This window comes from Neodiprion fabricii, chromosome 1, assembly GCF_021155785.1.
Source record: "Neodiprion fabricii isolate iyNeoFabr1 chromosome 1, iyNeoFabr1.1, whole genome shotgun sequence".
Lineage (NCBI taxonomy): Eukaryota > Metazoa > Arthropoda > Insecta > Hymenoptera > Diprionidae > Neodiprion > Neodiprion fabricii.
The window spans coordinates 9,452,103-9,473,172 of NC_060239.1; the positions used below are offsets into that span (position 1 = coordinate 9,452,103).

Genomic DNA, 21,070 nt, shown 5'->3' on the forward strand with positions numbered 1-21,070 from the left:
TTTGATTCACGAGTCATTAAACGTGGAAGGGAATAATAGGTTCCGGATTCTCGTTGCTGCCGGAAACCTGATCGTCCACAGGGGACAATGCAACGTTGCTCCGTCTTCTTGGCGATGATAATTTCAGGCCTGAAAAATCTGACGATCCGAGGATACCCGGAGTCGGGAATAACCCGCGGCTCCGAAGTCTCCCTGCGATGGAAAAATCGCCCCCGGCGCTTGTTCCCTGTAAACCGATTCTCGGTGATCCGACAGCAGCACTCGAGGTGAAAACACGTCGCCCAAGTTCCTGAGAGAGCACGTTTTCCGAATCCTCAAGGTAATCTTCCTTGACCTTCTTCCGAGAGGTCGATACCGCGTCGTTCGCTTGGCCGTGGCCGTGGCCGTGACCTTCTCGCCGGTGAACGTGGATCGCTCGGGTGAGTTTTTCTCGAACCGATTTTCGCTGGCTCCAAACTCGTTCGAATATTCCTAGAGCAAGGGCAGTTATCACCCCGGTAACGAGGATGACAAATGCGGAGTAAACGTCGGCCAGACGAGCGCTGTGGAAGGTTGTCGGGGCCTCGCACTGCGGCATTCTCGGCAGCATCCTCTCGCTTATTCGGCTCAACACTCCGACCTCGCTAATTCGCATTATGCTGCAAAATTAGTTTCGAAATATACAGGAGTTTGAGCGAATTCTAAGTTCTATTCAAGCGTGACTTAGGTCTGAATATTTTTGTATACGTACACTGAGAGAAATTTTTAATTCCGTTTACCGCTTTCATTTTAAACCACAATCGAAAAATGTAGTTCTAGGTACAAAATGAAAATTAGTTTTCTAGCTGTTACCGGAAAGTCTGGTATCCGTTACCATTCTTTCTCATTGGGATCACTGTTGCTACATTTTCTTGTAACTGTTGCGAAAATTTAATGCTTGTGCAACAATAAATTGATGTTGAAGCCTTGTTTAACTAAAAAACGTAAAGTAAACCGAACAAACTGATTTTGTGTTGCAATTACCAAAAAAGGATCCAGAACAGCGCAAAATGGTTACGCGTACCTCGTTTTTTGTAATTCCAACAATATTCAAACAATTTTTTTAACGATACCTGGTTTACTGAACTTTTCTGGTTACTATGACAAATGAAACTTTTCTCAGTGTAAAGTGGATGTCTATAGAAAAAGGGCGGATTTTCGTAGATTGCTTATTATTGCTAATTGTAAATTTTGCATGATTATTTCGGGATAAGATTCTTCTATACTTAGAATGAATTCCGAGACTGTTTGTTATTAATTCACTGATTTACGTGCAATAAACCAAACGCTGGTAGTTTCGTTTCTTTTTGTTTTTTTTTTTTGCCATTGCAGCTAAACCCACTATAACACGTGATTTTTGTATCATACTTTTTTCGTAGTGGTCAGTAGGACACGCAGCTTTTACTTGAAACGTTTTTTTTTTCTAAAATAGATAGAAAAAAACTTTAATAATGGTCCGTTTTCAATTTTTAATAATCTTCAGCGGCCAAACTTGGGCCAAATCCTTTTTATTTTTACCGTACATTCGAAAAATGTACTAAAAAATAATTGAATGGAATTTTTTCTATTGCGAATTGCACAAAAATTACAGTTTATGCAACAGATTGGAAACAATATAGTTATGACGTCACCCATGCTAAGATCTTCCAGCAAAAACACTGAAAGTCAATTTTGCCTGTAGCAATCGCAACAGTTACTTCGAACAAATTATTAAAAATGTGTCACAACTATTTCGATCTACTGTAAGAAATGTACTTATTAACATTTGAAATGAAAATTTAAAACAAAGGCTCGTCACGCTTGAATAAAACCAGAGTACATTTCAACCAACAATGAACCAGCAAGCGCGCATTGTGATCTCGTGCATATTACAAAATTTATAATCTGATAGTATAGAAAAATGATTCCGACATGTCAACTTGTCGGAGACTGATAAAGACGGTGTATTTGAAGCCGATATTTTACTACACGTTGACCATAAGTTAACGAATGTAAGCTAGGTCATCAATTCACAGTCAATAGTGTAAAATCAGTAACTGCAGATTGACTTTTCGTCAGTAAAAAAAAAAAAAAAAAAAAAATAAAATCAAGCAAAACCATAAAGTTGCAAGAATTACAACGGTTTATTATCCTGTATCACATTCATTGTGCCCAGTTCTATACGAAACCCAAATTTTGTTTCGGCGTTATCTTGTTCTTGACATTTTTGCGGGCATTCGTTGAAATACGATTGACCCAGTTTTCGACCCAGTTGGCTTGTTGACAGTCATTACGAGATCTCTGGAAAGTAGTCACCGTTTTGCCCACTTGTTGCCATCTCCAGCAATAACACAGATCATTTTCATTTGTCGGCATTACGCCGGCTAGTCGACATCTCGACTAGTTTACTATCCGGATTTGTATAAATTTTCATCAAACGCTTGCGTTAGACAGAAATAATGCACGGTACAATCTTGGAAGTCCGATTCATGCGAGACAAGTTTTTCAAAGTTCATAAAATCGTTTACTTTTTCAACACCGAGGCTGTATAGTTGAATGCTGTATTCAAAATTATGATTATTGACAGCACTCAGAAATTCTCAAGAAATACATTCAACTGACAGCGAATGGCGGACTAAGAGCTTCGTAGACGGTTTTATTGACGTGAAAGAAGTCGATGAAGTGGCACCTACAGTGAAGCGCATACTCGCGGGTAATTCGCGTGCTATTCGCTCACCTATGAGTGATGATCTTCTTGTAGGGACAGGTGTGGGCCATTGGTAAAGCGACGACTGTGAAGGTCTGGGGAATTACAAGCTCCTTGAGGGAGCATCGATTGTGAAGAAGAGTCGTGCGGAGAGCCCGCCGAGCCAATCTTGCACTTACGAAAAATCCGTAACCACCTTTCGCAGCTTTTTGCAGACCGGAAGTGGTGTCTACCCCAGCCTCGCGACCATTGAAAGCCTTGATGTACAGCTCACGCAGATTACTGTCGTTTGCATTCTGTTTAAGCAGAGACATCGATTCAATGGAGTCAACGGGTTTGCAGCCAATGGAAAGCCAAAATTATATCCCACAGTTTCGGTTTAAATGCTCAATTATCTTATCGAGGAAGATGACAAATTCTTTAACCGATGCAGCATAAAATTTCGGGTCTCCACGGAATTTTAGATATGTGTCAAACGCAAGTCTCACCCGTATATACTCGTCGTCGTTTCCACTGTACCCGAGTTTGTAGTTGTTGAAAAGAAGGTCCGCCAATGACTTGATTCCCACAGCTTGGACCGAAAGTATTGACGTGATGAAACCGGCGTACGCGTTGTAAATAACGAGTGCAAATATCAGGCAGCTTAAAAGCGCTATCTTTCCAGATGGACTTCGGGGACTCCAAGGTGACCCTGTAAATAGTCCGTGATTTCTGTGCAGGATATGTTTTTTGGTGCGTGCGAGTTGGTTTGCTTTGGCAAGCACGTAGAGTTAATTTGCTTTCTAGCACCGGATTGTTAAAATTTGGCTGACTCAGGTGTCGAAAGTTTGAGAAAGGAACTCAACTCATCCAATTTCCAAATTGCCTACTGTCTATGACCATACGCGTATTGGTATAAAAGTGCAAATTTGGAGCGAACCTTGCATGCACATGATGCCGATGCACCATAATCCTGCTTCACCCAATCCAGTACGGGTTTCTGTTTCATCGCTGAGAGCGAGTTTCCCTGCGTAATTTATTGCCGTCATTGCTAGCACCATTAGGATGCAGGTAACAGCGACGCATCCGAGCAGTCGATTGTTGAACGGTTGTAAAAAGATATCTCTCATGGAACCAGATTCCGGGGGATGGAAGTAAATGTTTCTCCTGCAAAACGTTAGTTATGCAGAGTGGACAAGTCACATGAAATGCGACAGGGAGTTCAAATCTTTGATAGTAAGATCAGTCATCCTTGACAATTAACGATTACTAGTCATTTATTGAATTCTTACTGTGTAAGACAGCCTAAAGTAACTTTGAACTATCTACATTTTACTCAACTACTTATAAAAAAAAATTGTCGAATTCACCAAACATGGAAAAAGCAATGTTTTGTTCATTAAAGTAAATGTGGTTTCACTTGATAACACAAGTTGTCGTTATAGCTATTTTTTTGTTGAATCAAATATCTATAACTCTTTCATTGAATCGGAAAAAAAACATTTAGTTCGCCATGTTTGGTAGATTTGGCAAATCCTTTCTTTGTATGGACATTACTCCTGATGCACAGTTTCATATTTTCAGCATACGAAGGTAATTCGGAGAAAGTGAATCAATTATCTCCGCCATGTTGTAAGACAACCTTAGACTTCGCGATCGTTCAAATGCTTGCCTTGCGGAAATGACAATCATAACGTTTCACAGAATATACAAACATTGACTGAATGATGGGATGCGTGAAGCTCATGCCTCGCTGACGTTCGTCGTTCACGTTTATGTTTCCCAGTCCTATGTCAACGACTCCAGAAACGACATCGCCAAGAAGATGACTCCAAGCTTTGTTCACCACGGTTCCAAGTTTATCATGGGGCACCAGCTCTATGCTAATTATAATCGATCAATTAGTCGGAATCGGGGCTGAGTGAAGTGATTTCATAAATGTGCAATTCCACTAACAATTTGAACGTGTACATTTTTTTCCCTCTATTTTGGCATTTTTCAAAATTGCAACAAAAATATTACCTCAATTTCCATTCGAAACTGTAGAATACGTATTTTTTCAGGATGGAATATATATTTTCTCGTTTTCATTAATTGAGAAAGTGATTGAAAGTGGTCTTTGGAAAGCGATTAGCTATTTAGACTAGTCGGAATCCAGTGAATATCAACGATTGAAAGTTTTTTTTGGTCGTAGATTTCAAATCTGAACACGAGGTTTCAAAATTCAAATTGCGTTCTACGTGGTAAGTGGAATTGCCCAATTGCATTTAAAATAGAAAATGGAATATGCTTGTAAAATATCATTTAAATAGACAAATGTAAACGCGTTCCGAAATTCTATTTTAAACGAAAAATGTAAAATGTTTATTCAAATTGAGTTGTAAAATGGAAAATTGGGTATTGTATACTATAACTAATGTACTTTCTAATAATTGAGATACGCATTGTTACGCTTATCGGTTCATTTCGACAAGCAACTGAAGTCTTTCAAATTATATTCTGTCCTTGACATGTCTCGGGTTGAGCATATAAACATTACACTTGTGACGATGTGTATATTTTGATAGACGAAAGTAAGAACCGAAGTTCGAACGGATCAGCGGATCAGCGGATCAGCAAATCGGCAAATTAGTAAGCCTACGACTTTAGAAGGAGAGAGTTGTGTATGGAAGTGTCAGGAAATCATAAAGTGTGTGAAATTAACTCAAATCCTTGATCGTCAACAACTATTTCTCGTAATTGTCTATTTATTTCCCTTTCTTTTATAATTTGACTTATAATCAATAAACCAAAATTCATTACACACTTGACAGACGGTTTTTCAATTGTGAAGAACAGCAATTTTGAAGCTACTTGAAACATCTAGCCAGTCGTCGTTATTAAAGATATATTGCAATCACTCCAATCACACACTGTTTTCAAAGCTCTCATCTACTTGGAACGAGTGGTCTTCATGCATGCAGTATAGTCAAGATATTTATCAAATCCCTGCTGAATGAATTGATAAATAGACTATCTTTGAGTTCAAAATTACGTGAAGAGCTGAGAATTTTAACATCATACATAGTATTAAAGTCCGGATTTTCGGATGTTCAGAAAGTGACGTCACAATTTTTTTTTCTCCTGACGACATCGATCTATATCTAATAGACGAAAATCAGCTAGTCGAATTCCTCAGTCTGGAAACAACCGCGCGGTAGAGCGGACGTATGAGAATCGCGCTCCGCAGATTTCGAGTACCCGGTTCTCTACCTCCTGGATCCTTCGCTCCGGCTGCGCTACCTGGTGCAACTTGACTTCCAGGACAAGCGCTCCGTGGTTCCTGCGCTCCAGGTCTGCTACCTGGTGAAACTCGACTTCCAAGACAAGTGCTGCGTAGTTTTTATGCTCCAGGTCCGCTACCTGGTGAAACTCAACTTCCAGGACAAGTGCTCCGTAGTTTTTATGCTCCAGGTCCGCTACCTGGAGAAACTCAACTTCAGGGACGAGCGCTCCGTAGTTTCTGCGCTCAAGGTATACTACTTGGTGAAACTCGGCTTCGAGGACTAACGCTCCGTAGTTCTGCCTGTTCAGGTTATTCACCAGGTGAGTCGTAACTTCCAGGACTAGTGCTCCATAGTTTTAGATGTCCAGGTCCTTTACCTGGTGAGTCTTAACTCCCAGGAATAATACCTCGTATTTCCTGCGCTCCAAATCCTTTACCTGGTGGATCTCGACTTCCAAGACTAGCGCCTCGTAGTTCTGGCTGTCCACGTCGTTCACCAGGTGAGTCATAACTTCCAAGACTAGCACTCCGTAGTTTCTGCGTTCCAGGTCCTCTACCTAGTGGATCTCGACTTCCACGACTAGAGCTTCAGGTCCTCTGCGTGGTGCATCTCGACGTCCAGGACTCGCGCTCCGCACGCTGAACGCTGTCGGTCCTCTACATGGTACCCCCAGGACAAGCGCTTTGTAGGTTCGGCGTTCCAGGTCCTCTACAAGGTGGATTTTGACGACCAGGACTAGCGCTTCAGGTCCTCTACGAGGTGGGTTTTGAAGTCCAGGATCAGCGCTCGGTAGGATCGATATTCCAGATCCTTTACGTCGTGGGCTTTGACATCCTCGACTAGCACTCCGTAAATTGGACACACTAGGTTAATTTTCCAACTAATTTTAGCAATATTTCCTCTCAGTACCTTCGACTTGATCAATGAGTTCTCACACGATTGTTTTATCTCAAAAATGCAGTCTTCAATCGGAAAATAAACGCGAATAATATTTTCGATGGATAGTGACGTATTACTCTTCATTGCATGTCTAACGGCATAAAGTCATAGCGTCATCTGACGACCTTTTGTTGTTGAAGAAGACAAGAGAGCCTATTTTTTTTTTTTGATCGTATCTAGACTCAAAACGTGAAACAATGGTCAGAAACGTCGACATCGAATAATAGTTTAAACAAGAGACAAAGTTATGGACCGGTAGATACGACCTTCTGCCACTGATTCGATCATAAAATCCTACGTCGATTAATTCCATAAAGCCGTATCGGCCAAAAATAATTCTTACCACTTTTTCTAGGCTGAATCAATCAACCAAAAACAAAAGGTCGTATAGGACACAGATAGGATTTTTTGCTCTTGATGAAAATTGAAAAAAATTATCTATCACAATAATTGCTTAAGGGCGTGACTACCAAAAATTATTATTGTTATTTCTCTCACTTCGATAATCAACAATTTGAACAATCCACTTTCAGAAAATCGACATCCTCGCTGCATAACTTTATTAGTTTCAATTTTTTATGCGTTTTATTAGTCTTTAAAGCGTTTCCAAAAAAAAATACCACACTGAGAAGAATTTCATTTGTTACAGTAACTAGAAAAATTCAGTAAAACGGGTATCGTTAAAAAAACTGTTCGACTATTGTTATAGCCAAGGATTGAGCGATAACCGGAACTAAAAATTTCTCTCAGTGTTCGATACATGGGAGCACAGTTATCAGGTAGCCAGTTATATTATACTAGTTTACGAAAATCTGTTAAACCACTGACAACAAGGCTCATCCAATCTCGCAAACGAGCACAACAATCATCCATACTCGCTGTACCGATGATTTTAAAGCTAGAGCGAATTATTTTTCAGCACTCAACAGTGGCTCAACGTAGGTGCAAAGTTCCTTCACACGTGTGAGGGTATCGAAGGAAGTAAGTACCCAACGCAGTCACAGGTACCTGGCATTAATGCCGCTGACAACGAAAGCCATGATGTCCAAGAGGGGCAGGATGTCGTCCATCTCTTCCTCGTCAATGTTATCGGGCTGTACTTCGCTGCTGGAGTTCAAAATTCCAACGAGTAACGGAAAGCCGTGAAAATTGTTTCTCAGCTCTACGCTGACCGGTAGCCTGAGCGTGTAGGTGCCGGGATTCCACGATCCCAGAGGGTCGATTACAAGGCTCGAATTCTCCGAGTTTCTTATCTTGTAGACGTGGCACAAGTAGAAAGAAACAGTCTTATTTTCCTGGACAACATAATCCAGGTTGTACGTTGAATTTTCGCGGTTTTTAGTACGCCGCATTTTTGGCGCTCGATAGTCTTTCGCATATCTTTGCAGTCCAGTGCACGTCCTGTGCAAATATTGAAAAAATTTACATTGGGACGAGAAGTTGATGAGAAATTTTATTTATTTTTTTTTTTTCACTGGCACAATATTTACTCTCAATTACCTGTTCAGATATTGATTTGTCACGTTTAGAGCCTGGGATGTAGAGAGAGGTGAAGTCGCGACAATGAGGTCGCTGTCGATACCGATGTTGAGAACACGGAGAAGGGTGTCAATTATCGCGTCGTTGCGTTTTGTTGCCACTATCAGCCATGAGATGTAGTAATTGAAGAGTTGCTTCTGCGAGGCCTGAGTTGCAACGTAACGTTAAATCAAATTTTACAATCATTTATTCGCACTCTCGTGTATAATCGCCAGCAACATTCTAGGAACCAATGTTGCGTGCTGTCTGGAGTTTCTAATTTAAGCGATATACGCAACTAATTTGACAATTTACATACGACATTAGGCAGCATTCACAATCAGTGCAAATTGCGAAACATAGGTACCTAGTATTAAATTAGTAAAGATACGTCATTTTAGATAGATAATCGCTCTGTTTTGAGTAAAAACAATACCAACGAGGAAATAATACTGAAGGTGTTTTGGTTAAATTGAAAAATTGAGTCTTTGAAGAACCTATCCTTATCTGTAGAAAATTAAAACGAGATTTCAAATTTGGTGGTAATATGAATTTGCAACTTCAGCAAGTCGACATTGTCGTTAATTCTAAAATAATAACAGCTACAGGTAGACATGTAATATTCTGCAACGTATAATTTTGCAAAACATTTGTCTCCGGACAATTATTTTGGTGTCTTTACTGTCTTGCTTTGAAAAGTTGCGATGGAAAAAAGAAAATTTTGCATACATTCCACACTCGGTTTGTAAAATCGCTGTCAATATTGTCGATGAAAACCATCTTATGGCTTACGAAAAGTTAGTGACATTTCGAGTAAAAAACAATTGGAATTTTTTTTTTTTTTGAAAAAACTTTAGTATCTTGAAATAGTACACGAGTAAATATTTTCGTATGAAAATTGTCTTGAAAGAAAGGTTACTTTTTCAAAATTACATCTCATCGTTCGCGAAATGTGAATTATCGTCTCTGTGACGTCTAAAATGTATCAATAAACAAAAAAATTGGTAAATATTTTTCTCAATACAGCCTTGATACGAGGTTCTTTTCCCAGACCTACCGCTATAAATTTCCAAGGTTACACGTATGAGGTAAAAGTTACAAACTAGTTTCATAGATATTAGTCACGTATGATGTAAGTCTTGCCCCTCGTTAAAAAAAAAAAAGAAAAAAAAATAGGTCGATGAAATTTCAGATCGTAACTAATGCTAATCAATTAAATTTTCGTATGTCTTGATATAAAAGCGTATAAATTTTTTTATTCAACAATATGAATATATGAAAAGTGAATATTTATTACCAACAGCAGGATATTGTCGGGCGATGTCAGGTTTAGCCCGTCCGTAAAAATTACCGTCCCAACGCGGTGTCTTCGGATCAAAAATACTTGCGGCAAAATATCTGTGAGGTGTTCGTCGAGCGTTGTATGTATCGATATTTTCATCCCTTTCTCGCTGCAGCAGGACATCAATGATCGGGCATAAAGTCGCTGACATTCTGTTTGCACGAATAAAAAATTAGTCAGTATATTAAAATCTTCTACATATAATCACGGAATTTTGAAAATCTTTACGTTTTCCAAAAGAATGGCGGTTTTTTCTTTAAAAAAAAACGCAATAAAATAATGGCTGTTTGGAAGAATCATAGAAAAAAAATGTAGCAAAATCCGAGAGGATCAGAGTCACGGATTCATACAATTGGAATGAAGTACTGAAGTATGAAGTACTGAAACGAAACAATAAAAGTAGTATTTTTCATAGCATTTGTCAACCCATTAAAACCAATTCGATTATTGGAACTACCATCAAGTATGATTAAAATCTTTCGTCGTTGAAATTCTCGTTTTTCAAAAATGGTTTCGTTATTTTTGATGAACTTGTGACTTGTTGCATGATTTTATTCGTTTTATAGCAATTTGTACAATATTTTCTATAAACATCGAATGAACTGTGTTGGAGTCTTTGCATAGGACAAGTTTTATACATTTTTTCCGATAAAACTATACAGTAAAAAAAAAAACAGGGTATAGCGATTTTTCACGCTCAGTATTTGACCGTAAAGTCGTGTAAATTATGTATTGTTTCACCGTATCGTCTCCGAGATTATCGCGAGAGTTTGTCCGAAATTGTAAGCTTGAATTTCTTTCGACAGAAGCATATTACGTTCAAAGAGCTGAATGAATATTCATGTAAAATTCAGATTTTTTTCACTCAGCCTTTTCGAAACCATTGCGAGAAATTTTTTATTTTTTTAACTAACTATACGTTCAAGAAATAAAATGGAACATGATAAAATCCTGTTTTTCGGGTACTAAAGGACCGAAAACGTAAAGATTCATTGGAATATGAAAAAGTAATTTTCGACCGAAACCTATACTTTTCTTACACCACCATAGGTGATGGGAAGTAAAAATACCGCAGTAAAAAATGTGAATTCTGATACCTAATCAATATCGAAATAGTTACACGCCCAAGTTGCCGATCGAATATCTTGATCTTACATCTCGTCAAGTAAATCCACGTAAGCAAAGCACCATTAATTTTACTATCAGGAGTATCAACGTCTTCGATATTTCGGTGTAAGAGAATGAACATGCATAAATTTCAATAACTACGTTTTCTACGTTGTTCGAATTCTAGTATTCCTTTTGAATTAACCTTTCGGAATGTATTTCGGAGCTTTTGGGTAAAAACGAAAGGCGAAATCTTGTAAATAAATCATAATAATTTTACGACAAATATCTTAGCATACGAAGAACTTAACTCTTACAGAAACTGTTTCCAATAGGATATTCCATAAAATGATACAGGCCTCTAACAATAAGTTTATACCTAATTAAGTTGTTTTCTCGCCGGCGTAAGCCTCGGGGAGGTGCAACAGCTAGCCATTGTTGTATTTTCATCACATCCGCCACAATTGACGCCCATGGCAAATCTTTGTACCGCAATCGGTTGAAATTGAAGAGAACGAACCCTTGAGGTGTGTCGACATCTACCGGTTCCTTTCCAGTGTAAGAGTTTAATGACGATCACAGTAATTGCCGAAGCGATTAATGGGTGATAATTTTCATCGTACTTGAAACCAAATCAGTGATTATTTGTTAACCGTAAAAATATTAACTGCTGACAAAAATTCGTCAAAATGAAAGTGTGCGGACGTGCAATCGATGCCGCATAATTCAAACGTTTCTCAACAAATAATTACTAATTATAAACTTGAGATTATACCGGATTCTATTCGAGTCACGCCTACGAATAAGCCTGAAAGGCATTAATCAGCGGCTAACGTAAGCAGCGCTAATATGCTAACTCATGAATGTTATTTCGCCTGTATCTTACTTGTACAACTTTGGAAATGGTCAGCCTATGATAATTAACTTGCAAATCACAATCAACGGTCTCGTTTACCTTAATTTCTGCCTTACGCCTTATTTTCCTTGAGTACTTCAACAAATAATCACAGCTCTGCAAACTTTTTTTCCGAGAAATTGGTAAACGAACGATTTGGTGAATTAGCATCGTGTTTTGGCATTTTTTTCCACCACGTTACAATTTCGGTATATTTGAATCGAAAAATGACGTTTTTTTTACAAAAATTGCACTTTTCGACTCGTATTATCTCCCAAACCTATTCATAAAGTATCGTGAATAGAAATTGTATAATTTTTTATGACCCATGTGACAAGGATATTTTCAATTGATTCAAACAACAGCTTCAGTAGTATACTTTGACATTAGAACCAAAATATTTAACCCCAAGTCGTATTCAAGTAACCAACAAAAGTTGGAAACACATGAAACTCATTCATTTAGCAATTTCTAGAAAAAACATTTTGCACAGTTGCGATATTACAATTTTTCAACAACAAGATATTTTTGAACGGGCATTTTTGACAGAGAAATAAAACTGAATGAACAAGCCAAAAAATTCTAACACCAAACTCACCGACCATTGATTAGTAGAAAAACAAGTCCCTAATCACATGAATTGATGTCATTTAACACTTTAAATTACTCGCAAAGTGATTCCAGTGATTTTATGTGCATCGTGTTTTTGCAACGTACAATTAATATGAATTGTAGTTATATTTGAATCCCTGCCGTCGTGATCTGGTTTTTATGTGCTTGCAAATAAGATATTTTTTCGCAAACTTTGAACTGCGGTGCGGTAAACTAATCAAGACGAAATTGAGGTTGTGTAGATGGTTTTGGTGAAATCAATTTTTGAAAAGTTATCAATTGAAAATTTCGAGATCGCGTCGTTTCTACAGCTCTCAAAATTTTTAGAAATCCTTTCACGATAATTTGTTCTTTGGTCAACCCTTTCATCATATTCGTCCACCAGCTTGTACAAAAAATACGAGAAGTTTTGGTTTGTTAATATCAGGTTTTTGGTTGCATCCGCACAAAAAGTTAGATTTATTATTATTATTAAATATGCGCCCTTTTAAATTGTGTTAAAAATCCTATACCCACCGCAGGAGAATTTCTTGTTCGATTAAAACTAGTTTAAACTTTCTTCTAACGAAATAAAAAATAACACTCCAATCTGAATCAATCTAATACAAAGACTTCGGAGTTTTGCATGATTGCTTTCTCCGATCAAAACGAATCCATTAAAAATAGATAAGAATTATAAATCATCGTTAATGGTTCACATATAAGACTAGCTGACCCCTCTGGCTTCGCACGGGTCGACTTTTTTTAGAGTTACCGATGACTAATATTTTTATAGTACGTTATTTTCACGTATATCCAACCATTTGGTTCGCGCATGCGGTTAAAGCAGTCAAGCAGTGCTTTTTCTTCCAGCTTAAATTACAATTATTGAGAAATCAAACAAAAACTTATTTTTATCAACATAATTTATATCTTGTGTTACTCAGGGATAGTTCAGCTTTCTATTAGTGAAATAATTTTTAAAATCGGTTCAGCAGTTCCAGACATCACCCCTTGTATACGAACAGACAACAAAACCTTAACTCATTTTAATATTGGCAAAAACTGGTGATCAGAATCAATATTATATTACACGCCTGGAACACTCAGGACTGACATCTTTTGCGTAATGCAGAATAATTTATACCATTATTCCTGCAATTCGCATTAAAATTACAGTAATCCGGCGAAGTCCTCAAGGTTCAGACATTCGGAAGTAAAAGAGCCAAAATGTTGATATAGAAATATTTTTCACATGTACATACAAACGAGTAAAGCGTTCAGGTTCATAAAACGTACAGTCTAACAAAAGAGTGTCGAAGTATACGTAAATACGTTTTGTGAAACATTGAAGTTTTTAACGACGAAATTGAAGTGAATTAAGTTAGATGTAATTAAAACGGGATCACACGAGCATGGGAAATATGTTAGTTTTCACACCAAAAACAAAAAAAAAGGCAAAAAAAGTTGACTATCGACAACTTTGGATGGCTGACGTTTTGCATTCATTTTTTCATACCAAACGCATAACGCTGATTTTGCCGAATGCGGCAATGTATTTTATGTTTCAGTAATGAGTTTATCTGTATGTTGTTTTCTTTTTTTACTTATCAACTAAGGAAATATGGGATAGTTCTCATATTCTCAATTGAATGTTTTTATTATTGTAAAATGATTCTACGGTCTCCGAAATAGGCTCCTCATAATTGAGCCGTTTCGGATGAAATTCGCAGTTTTTGAATTATTATACTTCACGAATCATGGAGACACTCTGTTACCCAAAATCACTTGGGTTACCTTCGGTTACATCTTTCAACTCCATGTTTTATAATTTATTGTTTCGCCAACTTTTTTGACCCGAGTTTACGTTTAATGTTCTCTCGTCACGCATCCTTTGAACGGCTTCGTAACAAATGTCACGTGAGCTGTTGGATGAAACAAATGACCGACTCTGGTTCCGATGCAATTATCCCCAAGGTAGCTAAGTCGTGTGTACGTACCAATTGTAAGCCGAGAAAAGTGTTTTTCCGACGGTGACCTTTAGATTCGGTGAAATGATTTACTTTTACTTGCTTTGAAAGGATTTTTCACCACTTTCCAAATGCGAGAAAGGAATCTTGAGAATTTGAAAGTAATTCTATCACTCTTACGAAAGAAGTAGATCCGTGTATCGTATAAACATTGAAACTGTCACTCCGCGTAGAATTGATGAAAAATTCTTCCAGTCATAGAGTGTAATAGATAAGCCGAAGAAAAATCAAAACAATATCAAGACTGATTCGAGGAATTGTTTTTGTTTCTCAGCGTTAACTACGACTCGATGACCCGGAAATTTACTTCTTTCTTTCTTGTTGTTAGTGGCTGAGGCCAAGGGAGGGAGGCAAGGATTCCCGTCTCTATCTCCGAGACTGTGCCGAATTTAAAAATCGGAAAATCGGGCAGTGACTTTCGACTAGGACCAGTCGTGGAATTCGGCTCAAGTGGAAAAGGACTGTGCCTGTCTCTTCATTTTCTCCCGCACTGAACCCCCTGCTTGAACTGGAGTAAACCGGACATATTCGCATTTCTTCGAATGCAGTTTTTGGTAAAACAGGATTCGTCTTAGAGGTGGGCGATGAATAATTAAAAATTTTTGAAACAGTTTTCGATTAAAAGGTGTCTTCGCATCTCAGTCTTCGTCATTACGCGACTTACGCGACGTGTCATTTTACGCGAATATAGTCACTGTTGCGCATTCTGTTTTAAAAATTTCCGACCAAATTTACGGTTTATGAATCTGCTCGATCACCTTGACATCCCTGATCCGAAATATTGAGTAATTGTTCTTCGTTGTTCGTCGTGATGCGAACATCCATATTCATTGGGTGTTGTGGATCGTCATTACCTGATAACGATTCCTTTCTCTCGTAGAGATACTTTTGATGGTAAAGATCATCGAAGGATGTATGCAGATATTCCTCCTCCTCAACGATGAAACGACATTCGCGCGTGTGATTAACCCTTTCAGTCCCAAGTTTGTCAGCTCAATATTTTGGCCTGAATTTTATTACTCGGAGGGTTTTCGGGGTCGCTGATAACGAATCTAAAGTCAGAATTTGATCACCTCTAAATCCAAGATAGTGGATCCATTACGGCGAATTTAAAGCCGAAAAAGCAGAAACTTCTTACTCGAGATATTTGGGATTATACGAAGTAACGGAGATCATTTGAAGTTGTCAATAAACTGTTTTGAAATTTTTGAGGTAGAACGCTCAGCATCCCACTGTGACTGAAAGGTTTAATCTGACGAGTTGCGTTGCTTGTTTCTTCGCAATACCGTTTCATCGTTATTCAATATAAAACACTTAATTTATCACTACTAAAAACCGCAGGTGTTTCGTCATTCGGTGTGCTTTCGAATTTGACAACGATGTCTTGAGTGAAACTAACCCCGAATAGCGTTATTAGTATCCATAGCTATCCTTACGAGTCCCTCAGTTTATCACAGGCTCGCATTGCGTGAACATGCATTATATATATATATATATATATATATATATATATATATATATATCAGCCGTAGTTTTATCGATATGAAAAGTCTTTGACGTCAACGTGAAAAAACGCAATGAATTCGTCGGTGAAAGAGTGAGATGATTTCTAACAATATACAAATTGTATTTAGAAGACGAGTGACATTTTCTTATGAAACAAAGTGAGTGCGAGTGAAAAAAATCGTCTGCTTTGTTGTTCCTCGCGCTTAAGACCTAGCTCGTAAAAGACTAGGTCTTAAAAGAATGCCTTTCTTCGCTCAATTATCGAGAATCTTGGAAATTACAGAATTAATTAGCGTAAAACTGCTATTTCATATAGATCATTACCGGTATTGATTATGAAAAACCCCTTCCAGTGTTGTGTAACGTCGTTAATTTTAGTGTTAAAATATTGTGTCACACGATTACAAAACTTAGTTTTTTACGACACGTGTTCGGACCAAAGTGACGTGGAATTCTATAAAATATGGTACCGTTGAATCGGCATTAAATTAAATTTGCCACCACTGTCCTAAACGTGTAACGACTTGTACCACACAAGATTGGGTGAGATTACTCAACGCATTCAGATAATTGATAGACCTATCCATTACTCCCGACCTCATCAACTATCACTGTCACATGATATCCGCTTAATCGGTGCCATTAATTTGCCGGTGTGAGGAGGACGTTGTAACGTGGTGAACCATCCAATGATTGATTTCTGTACCTCTTTTTTTTCTGTTTCAATAATCACACCGCGAGCACTCAAAGAGAATGCAATGGCCACTTGAGCGCTTTTGCGAATACCGCATTTTGCCTTCGGTGCATTATCCAAGGCCACGTTACAAGCTGCTTGTACAGTGGTGATTGCTGAATCGGCGTGATAATGATTTCACCGGTCAACGCGAATTTTCGGACGGTTTTAGATGTGAAATTTTGATCTCTTCCACATAACTGATAAAAGAAAAAGTGGTTTTAGTATATTTCGGAACGATATTTCGGATTTTACGAAAAATTACCTATTTTCCCAAACATTTATTCTAAATAAGCATCAAATAAACTTAAAACTATTTTTTATTTCATCACTTACGTGGAACAAATCAAAATTTGACATCTAAAAATCAGACTCAAAATCTGTGTTGACCGGTGTTATTTGTCAACGTAAAAAAAAAAAAAAAAAACAAAAGCAAACTTCATAAGTAATAAATGAAGATTTTGGTTGTTATTCGATGTATAGAATTAAAATTTATTTATTTGAATGTAAACTCGGAGAGAAATTTTGTTTTTTCTCTGTCAATGTGCGTTACGAGTTATATTTTCAAGGAATCAGTACGTCGGAAGTAAGCTTATTTAGCTCCGGACTGTAGCGATCAGCATTTCGAAAGTGCTTTGATTTTCTTTCAACTTGTATGTTAAATTATTTGTGTTTATCTACGTATTTGTAATGTTTCGTGGAAATGTTTTGCGAATAAATTATGCAATGTAAATTTACCGAAGTTTGCTTACTTCTCGGCAACTGAGAATAGATTTTACCCATCGAGATTACATTTCATTGGCCTCGATTGGCTGACTCCTCGCTATTTTCAAGGCATAGTTCATTGTTGTTAAAATTTACCCCAAATTGCATGAATACAGGCGGGTTTATCCATTGCCCGTAGGACATTTCCACGTATTATAACCCGATATATTATTGTTATTATTATTATTATTATTATTATATACAAGTAGTGGGTATACATGCTTTCTATTTCCGTAGTGATAAGTGTTTCAGATAAACGTAAGGATAGCTTAGTTTCACTTCTGGCTATAAGAGGACCCGTTACGCGTATACCGGTTGATTGTGGTCGGAGAATTACACGCACAACAAACATTTTTGGGATACCCGGTGAAGGTCAATACGCCAAAAAAACGTTACGAAAAATTTTAGGCAAAGGATCGAATTATTTGTAAAGTCTGTCAAAGTTGGCTTAATTGCACGAGGAATATATTTCAATTCGATCGAAAAATGGCAAGTCCTACAAGTCGCTCTTCGTGTGAAAATGTTGGCAGTCAATTAGTCAAGTGTCGAACTGCGCAAGAAAGAAGAAACGACAATTTGACAAAAGTGACATTTTCATTCAACGAAGGAATTCACCGTGATTCATGGTCCTACAAATTAATCTGGCATGCATTAGGTTTCTCGCTAGACATTTCGACACACGATATCCGTATTTACCATTTGGGTAGTGACGGTATACTTTGCGAGCACCTACGTACGGACGTGAAAGGCTTTCATTTCCGCATGTAAAAAACATTCATTATTGTTTTTATGTCGTCGTTATTGTTCAAGTTGCCACAACATGACACTTAGTCGCAAGTTTACATACGCAATGAGAAACTTTCGTTGTTGCCGCAAAAGTTTTTCAAATAAACAATGAAAATATGTCACTTAATTATCGGAGTTGAAGGGTAAACTATGTAAAACGCTGTTACTCCAGAAGAGAGAAAAAAAAAAAAAGAAATGCAATGTCAAATTTCTACAATTTTATAAATAGAAAATTCTTATTTATGCTGATTATAATGCTCATTTTGCTATTTGCCAACTGCCAGGTCAAAGTTTTTTTAATTTTTCATAGAATATTCTTCATAGGTTTGTTCATATTTTGTCTTTTGCTGTCGTTCCTCTTTAATTTTTCGCTAATAAAGTTTTGGAACTCATTCACGAGCCCAACTTTCGGAAACGTAACATAGAATTTATCTGCCTGGAGCGTGTATTTAGAAATAACTTTTTCATAACTCAAACGTAAAAATAGGCGATTTTTCCCGCCTGCTGAAAATGAACGACGTACGATATTTCTAAATGAATGACGTGCGCGTTAGATAATAGCGAATCATTTCTCTACTAGTGGGTAAAAACAGTTTTTGCCCAATAGTGGACAAATATTTTGCCACTAGTGGAGAAATTGTTCGTTATTTCCCACAGCACGAGTATTTTATTGAGAAACAGCGTCTCTTGTTCATTTTCAACAGGCGTTAAAAATTGCCTAATTTTATATTTTAATTGTGAAAAACTCGTTGCACAATATACTATTTACATCGTACCGACAAGTACAAGGAGACCGGGTATAAAGTTAGTTTCTTCGAAATTACACGTTTACACACGCGGTGTTCGCTGTGGCTCACAAACCGAGGCTTAAAATTTTAGCAGCAAGAAAAATGATGGCCAAACTGCGCATCAGATTTTGAAAACCGAATAAAATTGATATTTTGTAACAAATTATTGATGATTAAGCCGTCAGGTTAGTATTTTTCTTTTTTTTTTAATAATATAACAAATACGTGGATAAATGCATCTGAATAAAATTTAAAAAATAAACAAATAAGACAAGAATTGCGCCGTCGGGATGTTACACGCAAGAACGAGGTTCCGTTTTATTGGCGGTCCCCGAATATTTTCAGTGGAAAAAAGGAATTCCGTTACCGTTAATGAGGTAGGAAGTAGGAACGAACTATAATCGAACGAGATACCCAAAGTAGCGTATATTACGCACGTTACACCTTGCTCCAAATTGACTCGTAATTACTGCTACCTCATTAGGGTAGATGTTAGATATCACGCTCGGCGTTCACGTTCGTCCGTGGCGTTAAGTAGGCGTGTTGCATTTCGCTAATAAAATCGATAACGGGCCAGGCAGTAATTAGAAACGACGGGAAATAAGGCGATAGTTATTAAACGCAAGTAGAATTGCGGCAATGAGCGATATTCGCTTGCGCTTCGTCAAACTCACTCTTGGGTATCAAGTTGTCGAAGATGACGAGCTGGTCCAGGGATCTCCACCTCGCGTACTCCACCATTAGCTGGAGGCCAAGAGGCGATGGCGAAACGCACTGAGACGTAGCTCTTGCAACGCTGAACACCAACAAGAGTGCCAGGTCGAGCCATTCCTTTCCCTTCATCGTTCACGGTCACCTGTAATCAGTGGATAGTACAATTTTGATAAATATCCATTAGCAAGCATCAGAAGTCCACGAACTCTTCGTGCGACACCTGAACGCAGCCAAACGAAGTCCGCCTCGTACTTTCTTGTTGAAAGGGTAAAACTAACGCCAGTTTGTGACAAGCCCGGGTTACGTTTGGTCGAAGCAACAGTACCGGATATCAAGTCGAAGTAAGTATCATCACCGCGCCGTTAGACTGTAATCCATCATTTCCCATTCCAGGAGTCTTGAATCGAAAATCGAACTCTTTCAAATGCCACGTCAGTTACTTTTCAACCCTTGTGACACCCGGTTATTAAATAATGAGGAGCCAGGCTCTTCTTCGCCAAGAACTACGGACATCGCGTGCAGAAAAGGGGAGAGCGACTTGCCGATAGCCATCGAGTCTCGCTCATCGCCTTTTTTGTTTACTCGAGGATACGATTTTCCCAAGATTCTCGAATAACGGACGATTACCGGCCCGATGATAAACTCCAAATCAGTGTATCACCCGCGCGTAATGTCAGAACACTGTTTAAAATGATCTATTGACACTGTTTGAAAGCGGGCATTTCGTCAAAATAAAATCATCTTTCGATTCCCAATGATTCTGGTGTCGTTTATATCTCCAAGGATCCAAGTCCACGTATCTCAAAAGCGAAAAACGGCTTTACAGCCTCGTTATATTCGCAATTCTGAACAAAAAAACTCAAACACATTTACATTTGACGCGGATATAAATAATTGGCACGAAGTCTGTGAATTTACTATTGCGATTTCGTAGAATCGATCACATTTCTTCATTTCCGCGTCTAAGGAAAACGTGTTGATGTGTTTTTGTTCAGAATTGCGTATAGAATAGGGCTGCCATTCTCTTTTTCGCATTTGAGCTACAAGCACTTTGATATTTGGAGGTATACGCGTCGACGTCGAAATCGACATGAGCATTCGTTCATTGTAGCTCAAATTCTGACGTGAGATTTTCCGAGTATGCGATTGGCTTTCTAGTTATTATTACTCGAGTTGCTTTCTTTTTTTTCCATACCGATGTATATCAGTGCAGAATTACCTAACGATCTCATCGTCAAGCGATGATATTTCAAACGCCTAAATTTTCGATCCTGGCCCAAAAATTGGACATGGTGAATCAATCAAATATTACCATCAGCCTATTGTCGTCTCGACAACCGATTCTGCTCACAATCAGGTAAAGACTAACCATTCGAATCCACCACGGAAGAAGGATTGCGGTACGTG

General features: G+C 38.0%; 2 protein-coding genes across 6 annotated transcripts in view; one reads left to right on the plus strand and one right to left on the minus strand.

The window, feature by feature from the left end:
* Positions 1-19,809, minus strand: LOC124188179 (glutamate receptor ionotropic, delta-2-like). 3 transcript variants are annotated; one of them, XM_046580706.1, is made up of 9 exons: positions 19,624-19,809; positions 9,704-9,900; positions 8,389-8,573; positions 7,897-8,289; positions 4,399-4,566; positions 3,624-3,850; positions 3,193-3,395; positions 2,735-3,000; positions 1-623 (listed from the first exon to the last, which is right to left on the minus strand). In XM_046580706.1, exons 1-9 carry the CDS (start codon positions 19,790-19,792, stop codon positions 17-19), a joined length of 2,415 nt encoding a protein of 804 aa, XP_046436662.1. In that variant the 5' UTR covers positions 19,793-19,809; the 3' UTR covers positions 1-16. The 3 variants fall into 3 exon arrangements, with proteins under 3 accessions (XP_046436662.1, XP_046436661.1, XP_046436663.1); XM_046580705.1 differs by having other exon boundaries at positions 1-638; XM_046580707.1 differs by lacking the exon at positions 19,624-19,809 and adding an exon at positions 15,130-15,171 and having other exon boundaries at positions 1-638.
* LOC124188194 (acyl-CoA Delta-9 desaturase-like) overlaps positions 6,139-21,070 on the plus strand; it is a 25,765-nt gene continuing 10,833 nt past the window's right edge. The window contains exons 1-2 of one of the 3 annotated variants that reach the window (XM_046580764.1): positions 19,634-19,768; positions 19,848-20,004. The gene's annotated coding sequence lies outside the window, so the exon portion shown is untranslated. Of the gene's footprint in view, positions 6,269-19,633; positions 19,769-19,805; positions 20,005-21,070 lie in introns of those variants that run through there. The other 2 variants (XM_046580765.1, XM_046580763.1) reach the window with 2 other exon arrangements.

Excerpts from the sequence above, each read along its gene's own strand:
- LOC124188179 (XM_046580705.1), bottom strand. The coding sequence starts at position 19,792 with ATGAAGGGAAAGGAATGGCTCGACCTGGCACTCTTGTTGGTGTTCAGC. Across the intron at positions 8,290-8,388 it reads ACAAATCAATATCTGAACAG|GACGTGCACTGGACTGCAAA; the intron begins GTAATTGAGAGT and ends ATATTTGCACAG. Across the intron at positions 4,567-7,896 it reads GTCAGCGGCATTAATGCCAG|CATAGAGCTGGTGCCCCATG; the intron begins GTACCTGTGACT and ends GATTATAATTAG.